General features: G+C 41.1%; 1 protein-coding gene across 2 annotated transcripts in view; it reads right to left on the bottom strand.

Moving 5' to 3' along the window:
* LOC128368834 (guanine nucleotide-binding protein G(olf) subunit alpha) overlaps positions 1 to 14,555 on the bottom strand; it is a 50,718-nt gene that overhangs the window by 6,769 nt on the left and 29,394 nt on the right. For both annotated transcript variants that reach the window (XM_053329720.1, XM_053329721.1), the window contains exons 6-10: positions 3,684 to 3,738; positions 3,496 to 3,569; positions 1,994 to 2,052; positions 1,623 to 1,743; positions 566 to 696 (exon numbers count right to left, since the gene is read on the bottom strand). In XM_053329720.1, the coding sequence (XP_053185695.1) occupies positions 566 to 696; positions 1,623 to 1,743; positions 1,994 to 2,052; positions 3,496 to 3,569; positions 3,684 to 3,738 (440 nt within the window). The remainder of the gene's footprint in view (positions 1 to 565; positions 697 to 1,622; positions 1,744 to 1,993; positions 2,053 to 3,495; positions 3,570 to 3,683; positions 3,739 to 14,555) is intronic.

Genomic DNA, 14,555 nt, shown 5'->3' with positions numbered 1-14,555 from the left:
ACGAGGTGTGTTAATAAAGCACCATGGCCAGCATGTTGTAGTGTCTGAAACCAACACACATTGATCAGATTCAGGGGTGTTCTGCAGCAGAAGTTTCCATAAGCCTGCCATTATCATCATGATGATCATCAACTCCACTTTCATCACTAACTACAGCTGTGCCCTCATTCAACTCATCCTCACCGCTATCACCATCCTCTTTCCCTGTCTCCTCATCACCTGTCTCCTTGGAGCTAGCTGCACATTCCTTGCTAACTTGGCGAGAGCTATCAGCAACAAGACACTGGCTGGATGTGGAGGGTTGAGTTGGTCGGAAGAAGTTCGTGAGAGGAACACAAGAGGCCACAACATTCTTCCTCTGCTCTTGCTCTTTCCGCTATCTATAGCGCACCTGCTGCGCTAGAGTCCGATTTTGGACTTAACTTTTCCTTTTTTTTTTTGGTTCCTTCATCAGTCTGGCGGTGGGCCCTTTTGCAATCGTGGGCCCGGGGCGGCCGCACCCTCTGTCCCCCCCCCCCCACTGGCTCCGCCATTTAATAATGGTGTATTTCAGTGGTGCACAAACCTTCATTTGGTATGGTGTAGCGAGCATATTCGGGGAAGTAGTCTTCAATTTTGGATTTTCCAGCTAATACTTTCTCAGCCAGCATGTCCTGCTTGTTCAGGAATAATATGACCGATATAGTACGTAACCATCTGAAAAACAAATCCACACACAGGAAACAGCGTTAGGAAACATTCAGATGTGTAGAAGAATAGAATAGATGGAGAAGTACTGGAAGAGAACAAGGAAAGGGTGATCGTCATTAAAAACACACATTATGTTGCATAGCTTGTTCAGAGATGGACTTTTTTCATTTATTGTGTCATTCATAAAGGTTTTGCTCACTATCATCATTCCTTCTGTTCATACTTTACAACATTAGAAGATCCTCTCCAGCTATGTTTACATTGTAAGTCATGTTTGTCTAGAGAAGAGGAAGAACAGTGACAAAAAGAGGAAATCTGACACTGAAGAGACTAATGTTGAAAGATGTCTACTTGTTTTTGAGTCATTTGGACGACTGAAGCCTCAAATGAGCTTTTAATCATCTTTAAACAGAAGGATTGTGGATTTTGTCCTCCATCACTTACACTGATCTTCTAATGGTCAGTATGAAAAGGAGGAATGATTATAGCAAGAAAATCATATGTCAATGTTCATTTGGGCACCTGATGATTGTTATAAGACAGTTTAAAAAAAACACACCCTTTGAAGATGAAATGAATCTAGGTTACGTTGGTCATTCACATTCCATATGGAGGTTTTTGTTGCAGCATCGGCACAAATTTAATTTTTAAACTGTTAGAAGAATCAATTTTTTATCTAAACAATAGCATCATATCTAGAGAAGGGTGAATTGAAACCACAGGACTGATGTGTGGATCAGTTTGAATTAAAACCTTCAATCTAAACACCAGACCAGTGATTTGGATTCATCATGCCGTAGACTTCAAACCACCTGAACGTTTCAAGATGAAGATAAACAATTTTTTAAAAAAGTATGAATGACTCAACAGAGAGTCTTCAAGGACCTAAAATCAACTGCTCAGCTCAAAGTTTATTCACATTTCAGACTCACCTGTTGTTCCAAATACTGCGGAAGAGGTCCAGGGCTTCCCGTAGCCTGTTGGTGTTATTGTCTTCCCTTATTACCATGTTGTAGCTGCTGCTGGCCACCACGAAGATGATAGCAGTGACGTCTGGGAGGAGAGCAGAGGTAGACTAAATCAGACATCATCACAGATTTGTGAAGGAATAAGACACAAAAAAAAAAGAAGGAGGTGACGTGACACCGGAGCCGGCAGGAAAGACTTCTGAGACAGATGAGATGCGATGGGAGGGAGGGAGAGAGGGAGGGAAGGAGGGAGGATGTGTTTCTGGTCGAAGACGACGCATGATGTGGCTATTTAAAGGAAAACAAGAAGAACAAAAGGCTGAAAAAAGTCTCACCGTTAAAGCACTGGATCCATTTTCTCCTTTCATCTCTCTGGCCTCCAACATCAAACATGCTGTGGAGGAGAGGCAGAATACTAGGTCAGACATGAAGAGACACAACAACACACTCACTGCTGCCCTCTGCTGGTCAAAGAGTTCACATCTGTGGTGGGACGGGCGCTGAGGACGTCAGGTACATGTTGTACTGTCGTCGGCTGGACTGAAATATTTAAGGGCCAATTTTATTTTTGAGATTATTAAAAAGAAATCAGATCGTCACATCTGATTGTGTTTCTGTTTTAAGATCAATCTTCTCCTCTTTAGTTCTGTCTTGTAAAAAAACTCAAACTAGATGAATGAATAATGTACTACAGAATAAATAATATGTATAACAGCATTATTTGCACTCGCACAGTTCCCTACGTGACCCTGCCTGGATGTTAGGAAGTCATCAAAGCTAAATGATGAAAAATGCACACCCAAAGGGAAGTCATGTCCCAGAGCTTTTTTTATCAATCATTCAGGATGATATAATTTGATACAAAGACCCATTTCAGAGGGTAGAATAAGTCTGTTGTGTCTGCCATTTGCGGAAGTGGGTCATCTCATCTGACATCATCAAAGCAGTTACAAAACATTTACTCTAACCTTTATTGGCTGCTCTTATAACTGCGACCAATGGTCAATAACTTTCAGCTGGCTCACAAGTCACACCGGTGGACCGCAGAGGATTCATTTTACATCTCAGGCACTTAGCTTTCTGCCACCGAGCCAGTTTGTGGGATTCGGTGTTTTGTTTAAGGGTGCGTTGCGGTTACAGGGTACGAACATTACGACATTACTGGCTCTTATAACACAAGGGAACGGTAAATATAGCAGGAACACCCGAGAGGGCGTTCTCAACCAGTAATACTGGTACAATGGGTTAGGTTTGGTAACAGACGCGGGAGAGTCTGGGGCACTAAAAAGTTCACATACCTTCATATTAGCCTTAATATACAGCCTGTTAACATAAAGCTTGTTAACATAAATCCTGTTTTAATATCATTGGACTTTTTGACGTCTCTACATCTAAAAATAAGATTTAAAAATGTGACCTACATTTCTGAATTAGTTACTAACTAACCCTGAAAATTATATTCAATTTCAATGACAGAGATAATAGAATTAATGCTGTTATTTAGGTTTCAAATAATAAATCACAAAATTGCATAAAAGTAAAAGTAAAAATCAGCATCATGTAAGTCTGACATACAGTTTTAAGTCACTTCTTGCTACCTTCTCTCATACTGATGTTCAGTTATATCTTTTAATTAGAAGACTGTACCGGCATACAGTCATCTGTAAAAAAAAATCACCCCTTATAATATTAAAGGAGATGTAGATAAAGCTATTTTAAAGGTTAGAGGTTTTATAAGTTGCTAATGTACATGTTACCAAAGAGTGGATGTAATCAGAAGTTACAGTGATTTATTGATAATGTGTTCATCATGTGTTTTTATGACCCAACGACTTACTGAAAGTTCACTTTGTCTACTTGGAACCTCGTCTCGAAAATCCCTGAAGTTAACACTCGGCAGCGTAGCAGGTCCTGTGGAAGACGGAAACAGAGCAATCCAGATCAGAAGAAATAAAAAAGATCAAGATTTCAATAGGTGATTAAAAAACTTTGGAAACACATGAAGACACAAGAAGGAGGGCTGACCTGGTCCGTTGGTGTGTAGTCGCTCTGTCTTACAGAGTCAATTCTGTCCAGGAAACTGAAGAAAACAGAAACAGAAACAGGTTTAGATTTTACAGTAAAGTTTATCCATTTCTCTTCCATGTTTGTTTTGTTTCCTTCCTTTTTCTTGTCTTAATGTACACCATTATGTTAAAATATGTGATAAAATGTATCTCAAAGCTGCAGGAACACCGAACTTATTGAGATTCAACAACAAGAAACAATTCAGTGTCATCATTTATGAAAACTGGGACATTAATGAGATTTGTCTCTATAAATATTGATCTCTAAAATCATTTTTACAAGCCTGACAGTCTGAATCAACAACACACAAACCAACTAATATAGAGTGAGCCTCAAACCAAAATCCACTTTCACTAAACAAACAATTCACTTCAAATACAACAAAAACCTTCTAATCTGATCACATGTGAGCTCCATCATGCATTAAAACCATCTCATGTGCGGCAGGCGCTCCACATTCAGATGTTCATGTGAGCTACAGTGAGTGCTGCGAGTGGCAGCCGCCATGTCTGACTCCCCGTAGAGGCTCGGCTCTGTAGGCCCGGTGCTGAGGCGGCTGGTCGCCACAAGAGGGCAGGGCTGCTCAGTCTGGGCTATTTTGGTCTGTCTCTAGCCAGAGTGATTACATAAGGCAGTTATTGTGGAGGTTAGACAGCTTGCTGTTGCCGTCTCTTCACTACTGAGAGCATGTGCAGCAGTAGCAGCAGCAGCAGCAGCAGCAGCAGCAGCAGCAGCTGGGCCTCTCTGCAGCACAGCAGGCAGGCTCAGGACACCGAGACTGGGGACACGCAGTCACACGGGCCCCCTGGATGATCTGGATCACACAGTTTAAAGACTCCAACACGCCGGTTTAAGAACCAGAATTCATATAAACTGAATAAAAAGATGCATTCAAAGTCTTGTGAGGAAATATCGCTTGAAATGTGTTTGATGCAATCGTCTACATTAAGCATACGTCGTGCATGTAACATTCAGAGAGCCTCTTCAGTGCGTTTTAGGGTATTTAGCTTTCAGTTAGCATGAGAGCAGCAGCGGACCACAACAGGGTTAGAAATTAACAGAGGCCCAAAGCAAAAATGTCCTTGAAAGTAGTCGTGGTACAAAAATGTTTGCCAGCACCAAATGTAAATGCTTTACTCTCAAAAAATAACCAACATACGCTTGAAAGTCTCATAAAGGTGCCAAAAAATGTAAGTTTACTACCCTGAATTACACTTGAATGAAAATCAGGCTCAGCATGGACCAGCTTGTAAGGAGGGAATAGTACAATGTGTATTTTCTATAAGGGAATATTAAAGTGTGCATCAGGTTTCTTTGGGAGCAGATTAAGAGTTAATAAAGGATACAGATGTTAGGAAAGTGTCTGCTGTATCTCACCATCGTTCATTTTTCACCCAAACCGTCTCTGTGGCTTCAAGATGTCACAAGACAGCAAAAAACATGGCTGCACAACAGCAGAAACCTGATGCACATAAGATTAGTCATCAGGGTTCAGGTTGCTGTATAGTTTGGCTGCATTTTTTTTTTTTTTTTTTTTAACACAGCCCCAAAAAAAGTAGCACATCTCACACATACACACACACACACACACACAAGCACACCACAAGCACACACACACACACACACACATGCCCATCTGGACTTTAAATAACAGAATGAATGCTCCATTATAAGCCATTAGATAACAGAGACGCTGCTCATGTGCTCTGACAACAATGTTTTCATCACACCGACTTTTTATTTCTGCCTCACACAAAAGGAGAAGTGAGGCTATTTCTGAAAGAGCACTCGACTTTCTCACACAGGGTTCATACAGTAGACCAGACATAACACGTACAGTATAACAGGACATGGAGGGAGCTTTAAAATAAAAATAAAAAAAGAATTTTACGACTATATTTTCAGCTTTCAAGACGATTCTTTTATGAAGTACATGTTGCTCTAATCAGCTGGTTTGATATCAAATCTTTAAATTTGATAATCAGGTCTACCAACTATTATTATCCACCTAAAAATAGCTTATTTTATTATTTTAGTGCATGCTACACCCTGGACTTATTAACCAGATAAAATATGCGTGCCACGTCGTCTCCCCAGGGTGATCTGTCTGGTCCAGAGGTCTAATCCACAATTCTTCTCTGGCTACGAGGAAGAGGAGGAGGAGGAGGAGGAGTCCACACCTCGTCTTTAGTTTAACAACTCGACCCAACCTTTGGACAGTTGTTACTTTTTGGCCACACAGCAAAACTGGGCTGATGGACCCTTTTTAATTTTTAATTTAACCCCCGAATCCTGAACTTTGACCTCTGTGGAGATGCCTAAACATGAACGGTATAGACCGCTTGTCGCACGTTAACAGATGGTGGCGCTCTTAATCGCAGCAACGCATGTTAAAAAAAAAAAAGGGAAGATGAAGGCGGCAGCTCTTGTTAAAACTGCAGGCAAGACTTTTTAAATGTTTTATGAAGCAGGAAATGCAATTTAAAATTTAGGTTCAATCTGATGATGTCCTCCGTTTATTGTTTGATCTATAACATTCCAAAAAGTTCTTAAAAGGAAGTCCTCCACTGTCCCCCTAAGACCCAACGTACTGTTATCAGCTTTAACCTACTGTGTATTTAAACATATATAAAACCTATAAAGACATTCAGAGATATTCAAGTTTAAAACTAGGAAATAGTTTGTATTTGTGCTTTACAAGATAGTGACCAGCAACAATATGAATTATTTTTGCTGCTCTTAACATAATTTTCTTACATATTTTACTAGTTTTTTTAACTTTTAGGGTTTTTGTATATATTATTTATGTATGTGTGTTTATTTGTGTATATGTATCAGCTACTGGACTTTCCCCAATGAGGATGAATAGAGTCTACCTATCTATCTATCTATCTATCTATCTATCTATCTAAAGGCAGTACAAGAGTCTGCATACTGTAGGTATAAATGAAGGGCTGTCAAGAGTTAAATTCTCTCTGCATTGGGAGCTACAGTGTGCAGACTTTTTTCTGCCTTTACAGATTCAGATTTTTTGGTCAGCACCTGTTTTTTTTTTTAATGCAGATGTGCTCCTCTACCAAACAAATGTTTTATATTTTTGTGCTTTAAAAACTCAACTGAAAAATAAATCTATTACCAAAAAACATTCCTCATGACTAATTACATCAATCAACTAACCGATTGATCCCATTTTATTTCAGCACTCCTGTATAAATGTTTCCTACACACATCATCTTCACATAAAGACGCTAATCTGTATCATCTCAGCAGCATGAATAGTATAGGATTAAAATGATGGTTTTCATATATATGTATAAAGTAGTGCTTTTCTGGGTTTAAGACACAAACCGCAAACCCTTCAGACTGTATTTAAAATCACACACACACACACACACACACACACACACAAACACATCAGCAAAAAAGCCTGATCCTCCAGCTTTTGCCCCATCACTGCAACAATGCAAGAGTATTTTTAGTCAGCCTTCCTTGCAGAAACCTAGCTAGGTTATAATTACTGAGCGCTTTGTGACTGCCATGTGACAGAAGTACTATTGGTAGAGCACTGGAGAGCCAAATATAGTCCTCGTACCCAGCGAGGGGAAAAAAAAGAAAAAGAAAAGAACAAGGGTCCTGGATCCAGGGAAGAAAAAAAAATGGTGAAAAAAAAAAAAAAAAAAAAAAAAAAAAAAAAAGATAACATTGATTACAGAGTGGCCGTCCAGATAATGCCTTATCAAAAAGGTTTGGGTGCAGTTTTTCAGCGACTTACAGCTGTTCTGGTCGAGTGCTACAAATAGACGAGCCGGGTTTCATGTCCAGGGAAATCTGCGGTTTGTCTCGGTTTCTTCAATTTCCTCCCTGCTGGCATCCGAGATCTTTATGTGATGTGGTCATTTTATGCAAATATACGTGGATTTGAGGGATAACAGGCCAACAGTTTTTGTTTTTTTTCTTCTCCACAAAAACACACAAGGTATTAAAAAAAAGTATGATTTGTAAAATGTTATGATTGTCTTTCAACTCTTTTTTTTTTGTTTTTCTTACTTTAAAGTGTATTTCACAACTGTCAAACCACATACATCCAGTAGTACTTTCTTTTTTACCCACATCAAGAAGAGTCGTTTTACTATTTCATGACTGTTTGTTCTCTGTCGGCAGGTTGAATCTTTAAAAAAAAAAAAAAATCCACTACTATTTTGTCTATTACAGTCTGTCTCTCTGTCTCTCTCTCTCTCCCTCTCTTTGTCTGCAGGGCTGGGTTGTCTCTGTATTTAGCCAAAAACACATTGTACTCCTCTTGCGGGCCAGTCTGTGTTGCTATGTATAGGCTTTGTTGTGGACAGTATCACTTGACTTGGCCTGGTCTTTCTGTGTTTTGTTGGCCTCATCTTTCCATAAAACACACACACACACCAATATGTTGAGGGACAGTTGATGCTGGGGGGGCCTCAGGCTTCAGCCCCACGTGGTCCAGGTCACATGTTGCTGCCCATTGAGCAGAAAGGGGGTAGAGAAGAAGATGGTGGTAGTGGTGGGGGGGCATTAAAACACTTCATACCGGGGGCTCGGGGACATGGGTCACCCAGCTCTACAGGGGCTTTATCCTGAACCGGAGCACCGATACGAGCTCTTCGGTCGCTTTTCGGAGAACCACGACAAAAACAATAAAGCTACGAACAGGAAGAAATGAACGTAAAAATAAATGAGTGAACAGCGAAGTAGAGACAATCCTGAAACTGAATGTATGAGACCGGACATGTTAAAAAAAACCCCACAAGAGTCACTTGGGAACATGTGAAAAAAAAAAAAAAAAAAGTCCCACAGACTCCGACAGACAGGCAACCTTCACACCAACCAGCAGCGCCCCAGCCTCATGTGCTCATTTGATAATTGGGTTGACTTTTTACAAATAGTGGGCCTTCTTTAATTAGCAGTGCAGAGGATCCGATCAATAGTTTCCATATTTTGAGCCGCTCAGGCTACAGCATAATGGACTTTCACTTTGGTCTGCGGCTGCCTGGTGACAGCGCTTTAAAACTTGCTGCTGGACACGAACGCAGCAGCGTCGCATTGCTTCTAATAAAGCTCCATTTAAAGGCCTTTTCCGTATTTTTATATATATAATATATTTACTGAAGCTAAGCTGTAGTTTATGTTTATTTTGCGCCACAATCAAAGTCAACGATTAACTTTAATAATCCACGATATTTATATGGAATAAGTCGGAAAACTAAAATCACACAACGTTACTGTACTGAGCACAGTGTCGGGAAAACTGAAAGTGAAACATGACACAGCGATGACAGGCAGTTACTAAATATGACACTAAATAAATATATCATTAAAAAAACAAAACAGGATCACATCAATCAGACTTTAAAATTTTGCAACTAACAACTGACTTACTATCAACTTACTTTCTCATCGTATCAATGAATCTGCCAATAGAGTCGTAGTAATGAAAAATACTCAGTTATAACTTCCCAAACACCAAGGTGACATATTTAAACGCCTTTTTTTGTTAGACCATCAGTCGTAAAGTGCTTCATATTAAATGTACAACAATATAAAACAGGAAAGTAGCAAATAGACTTTTAGCACTAAATTTAGCACCAGGGCCGCAAATAATGACTGACTAACTTTCTCATTATCAATAAATATGCCAATATAGTCATCTATTCATAATTTTGTAAAAACACCAATTTAAACGCCCATCAGTCCCAAACTCCTCGATATTTAATATAACAATACAAAACGGAGATAATTAGCAAATCCTCACGTTGAAGGAGCTGGAAACAGATTATATTATAAGATAGTAGTATAGTATAAAGTTGCCAGTTAATATACTAATCCATTAATTGTTTCAGCTCTACTTTTCATACTTTTAATATTGCAACATAATCCTTCGTCTGTCAAACAAACAAGCAATCTAATATTTTATTCACTTTAACTTCATGCCTCGTCTGTCTCCTGTTACAAAACACATCCATCCCGTATCCTAACACACACACACACACACACACAACCGGCTGCACTACAACACCACAGCAGCTCATCACATAACACAGACTGTCAGTAAGTATTGAGCTGGTGCAGCACACACAGCCACGTGCAGCGGCAGGCAGGCAGGACACCCAAAAAAAAAAAAAAAAAAAAAAAAACACAGAGAGAGAAAGAGAGAGGGGAGAGAGTGAAGGTGGAGCTGTGCAGGATCCTGGTCACCTGGTGGAAAGATCTGAGCCCTGGGTTCAACTCATCCATCCAAACAGGAACACTGTGCAGTTTTGGGAGATGGATCTGAAACTAGACAAATCCATCAACGGCTCAGTGGGTACTTCCTAAATATAGGAGCAAGAACGGAGACACTCCTGAAAGTCAAACCAAATCTTGTGTAAACAAAAGTGCCTGCTTTATCTCAAGGCCGCCAATTCGCCTTCCAGGGGCCACATCAAGTCATGGTTTTGAAAGGTGTTGTATAAAAATGTAAAATACATTGTAATGCCCTTTTGTCTCTGTTCAATGTCTACGTGGACCATTACATTACCCCCTCTCTCCGCTTAAAAATAGACCCCTAAAAATTCAGTGTTTTAAGGGCGCAGCAGCAGGTTTCTTCTTCTTCTTCACTGTGAATTTGACTTATGGGGTGAGGGTGAGGAGGGGGGGGGGGGGGGGCGGGGATCTCTAAAATAAAACCAAAGCTTGACATCAATACGAACTAATCTGTCAAGCTGCCGAATTTAAAAGTCTGCAGCCAAAAATAGAAAAAAAAAAAAAAAAAAAAAAAGTAAAAATAGTCTCTGATCAACAATATCGAGCAGGTTTCAATTCTCTCGGCCCCCTCGTAAACAACCGCAGCACCCCTCCCATGTCAAATTAGTTGTTCCGCTCGCCAGTCAACCGGTGACCCAGTGAAAATGAGCTTTTCCTCTTTTCCCCTAATCAAAAGTCGATAACCAATGACTAATATCAGACAGGAGGGGGAGGGGAAGAGAGGAGAAGAGAGAGGGTGGGGGTGGGGGGGTGGGGGGGTCTACAGTATCAGTGAGGATTGCATAAGCTTGAGCCTGAGCTGTATGAGCTAAAAGAGGGCCGGCGATTATTTAGGAAATTAACAAAATAAGACACAAGAGGAAAGAAAGTACACATTTCCTTTTTTAAAGATATTAAAGATGACGATTCTTTCTTTCTTTTTGAAATAAACTCGAGCTGTGAGGCGGCCTCTGAGTGTGTGTGACTGTGTGTGACTGTGTGCGCTATTTGTGTAGTTCGCTATCTGGCCTCCGGGTGGCATCCCTTCGCTCCTGCTTGCACACTGCCTCTCTTCCACACTGACCCTGCCTGCTTTTAGCAGCTGGGTTCCCATGGCAACCCCAGTCGGTCCATACCACTCCTCTCTCTCTCGCTCTCTCTCTCTCTTTTTCTATCTCCCCGTCTCTTCCTAAGCCAGGCTGCACTTGTATCCTTCCATTCCCAGACTCTCCCATACATCAACACAAAGCAGAAGCATGCTCTCTCTCTCTCTCTGTGTGTGTGTGTGTGTGTGTGTGTGTGTGGTGGGAGGGCAAAAAAAAAGAAGCAAATTTAGGGCTTATGAAGACAGATTATTTTAGAGTGCCACCGTCTCAAGCACATAACCAAAAATAAGTCTAATTTTCACAGAGAGGGGAAGAATGTAATGTGTGTGTACTGTATAAAACGTATAAAAAGACACACACACACGAGATCTCATATATATATATATATATATATATATATATATATATATATATATATATATATATATATATATATATATATATATATATATGTTACTGGTTTCTGTTGCAAAAAACCTGACCTAGACGCGCCGGGGTTATACGAGTTGAGAGCTGAGCTGATAATTGATAAGGATGTTACAAGTCATAGAGGAGTCAATAGGAGTCCCATGAGAAGGGCTCGGACACACTAATTAAAAAAAAAAAGATAGATAGATATAGATATAGAGAGAGGGAGAGGGAGAGGGAGAGGGAGAGAGAGAGAGAGAGAGAGAGAGAGAGAAATGCTTGAGATATTTCCAAAATTAACTCACCCCTTCATTACAGAGCGCTGATAAAGAAATGAGTCAGGTTTTTTAGTCTACAGATGAGTGCAGGTTTAGTTTCCTGCGTCGTTTCGGTGATGCTGACAGATCAGCGGAAACAGATTTGAAGTGATTTGATGTGTCGGTGATTATCTCTGCCGAGTAATAAGTGCACAGTGTCACGGCCAGGTGAGAGCAGGGTCAGAGGACGCACACTGATCACACCACTGAATCCTTACAGTAACAGTGATCATCTTTTTAGGTGTGAAACTTCATCGTTATCGATTCATCTGTTGGTTGTTTTCTCCGTTAATCTATGAGTCGACACTTTTCGGAATATCCTGGATTAGAAGCAGCAAACCAAACAATACATATAGTTGTATTTGAGTTGTATTTATTGTCTAATGATTGCATTAGTTTGGTCGTAAAATCCAATGAAAGCACAATTCACAATTTTTACTATGAGAGATTATTACATATATTACGGTAAACACTTGATACTTTCGTTAAGGTCAAAAGTGAAAAAGAATACGGTTTCAATTATTTCATTATCAATTGTGTGTTTGGTTGGTTCCTCCATCAATGGGTCAAAGTGAAAAAAACTCATTATAGTTTTCTAAAGCCCAAAGTGAGGTCATCAAATTGGTTGTTTTAACTGAGTAACACTCCAACAACAAACTTAAACCTTATATTATACGTTGATCAAAATGGTTGCACATAGTTTTCTGCTAACGGGCGACAAACCTTTTATTTTCGGTATCAATTCATCTTAAGTGTTGCGTTAATTCCTCGATAAATCAGTTAAAGTGAAACATTATAGTTTTCTAAAGCCTGAGGGGAGGTCATCAAATTGGTTGTTTTAATTGAGTGACAGTTAAAAAATGTTATAAATATGTTCATAACATTAAAAAAAAGAACCAAATTCCAGACAATATTTCGTATTTCTGCTAAAAAAAAACGACGCTCATTAAAACTGTTGCACGTCATTTTCTTCTAACGGACGACTGAATGAAATGTTTCAGCTCGTGTTTTAGCCGCTGAAAGATGAATCAGACTCTAAGGTGCAACAAAAAGAACATGTAAGTAACATTAATCCTTTGTTTAACCCGTCGCAGCTGTAAAAACATCAGGTGTGGACGGTATTAAATTTCTAAATAAATATTGCTTCAGGGCACAGTATCACTCAGAAGAACCACAAATGCACACACAAAGAGGAACCGGATGCTCCTCTCTTACATAACATATTCTCCAGTCAGGACACTCTCTTTGGAGATGGGGTCCAAATCTCTCTTTTGCTTTCAGTGGGTGTCAGTACGGAGAAGCTGCAGAAACCAAAAAAAAAAAAAAAACCCTCCCTCCCTCCTTCCCTCCAGCCAACCCCTGAACCGAGACTCATTGTGACTGGAGCCAAAATGTTTACTTAAAGTTAGCCTGGGAGCTACCTCGTTCAGCCTGATGAACCACCCGACAGCTCAAACTGTCTGAGCAAACAAAACCTCTGTGACAGGGAAAAAAAAAAAAAAAAAAAGTATATATATAAATATATATATATAAAAGCTTTCTAAAAATAGCTCCGTGACCCACTCTGACCACATTCCACAGGAGGTGAAAGTTGAGGCTTGTTTGAGTAGCGGGACGAGAAGTAGGAGGAGGAGGAGGAGGAGGAGGAGGAGGGAGACCTTTTTGCCTGGGTGTGGCTGGACATTGCTAACTGTTAGCATGTAGGCTACCTGAGCTAAAACCAGGCTAAAAACCACACAGAGAAGAAGCTGAAGGGTTGAAATCCACCCCTCTCCACCTCCCCCCCTCCAGCTCCCTCCATGTGATACAAAACATGCTAATGTCAGTGCTAACACACGTGGTCATGTGCTTTTTTTCCTCTCTTTTTTTTTGATGGATTTAGCACGGCTCCGAGTCTGCTGCTCCTCACTGTGATAGGAGAGAGGGAGAGAGAGAGAGAGAGAGAGAGAGGGAGAGTGGAGCTGGGAGCCCCTGTCATGATTAGACAGCAAAATGTCTCCTCGCGTGTCAAACCCCCGCTTTGATCAATTCCGCCGCCGCCGCCGCCGCCACTCCCCCCCCTCACCCTCACCCCCACCCAAACCCCACACCACCACCCTCTCTCTCTCTCTCTCTCTCTCTTTCTGTGTGTCTCTAGCAGTGGAAGAAATGGTTGAGCTATGTATGTGTGTGTGTGTGTGTGTGGGGGGGGGGGGGGGGTAGAGCAAGCAGGAAAGCATATGGGTGCATTCATACACTCGCAATGATGTGTTTTATGTCGGGGGGGGGCATTGAAGGAAAAAGGGAAGGTATGGCCGGGGCGGTACGTAGCAGCTTGTACGCGCACACACACACGCACACACATACACACACACAGACACACACACACACGCACACACAAAGCCAACAACACAGAGGCGTTTTGTGTCTCACCTTCTGCTACTGACCTTCCCTTTGTTTACAGCGCATTGCCGGGATACTCCCTTTGATTCAGTGCGCACACGTGACCCTTTCTGCTCTGCAGTACTGCTGCTAAAAATAGCCTCAGCTTGCCCTGGCTCCACATCTAGGTTTACATAAGCTCTAAGGGGGGTGGGTGGAAGGGGAGGGGAGGGGGGGGAGAAAAGGGAGCGACAGAGTGGGGGGGGGGGGGCTCAGTGCAGAGAGAGGGAGAGGAGGAGGAGGAGGAGGAGGAGGAGGGTCTATGGACGACCATTCCACAATCTCTGAGCAGGGAACCTGCAGCGCCACTGCTGTCCTCCAGCAGT

Source organism: Scomber japonicus, chromosome 12, assembly GCF_027409825.1.
Source record: "Scomber japonicus isolate fScoJap1 chromosome 12, fScoJap1.pri, whole genome shotgun sequence".
NCBI lineage: Eukaryota > Metazoa > Chordata > Actinopteri > Scombriformes > Scombridae > Scomber > Scomber japonicus.
Note: the sequence above shows the minus strand (reverse complement) of the source record. Positions and strands in the feature narration are given on the sequence as shown.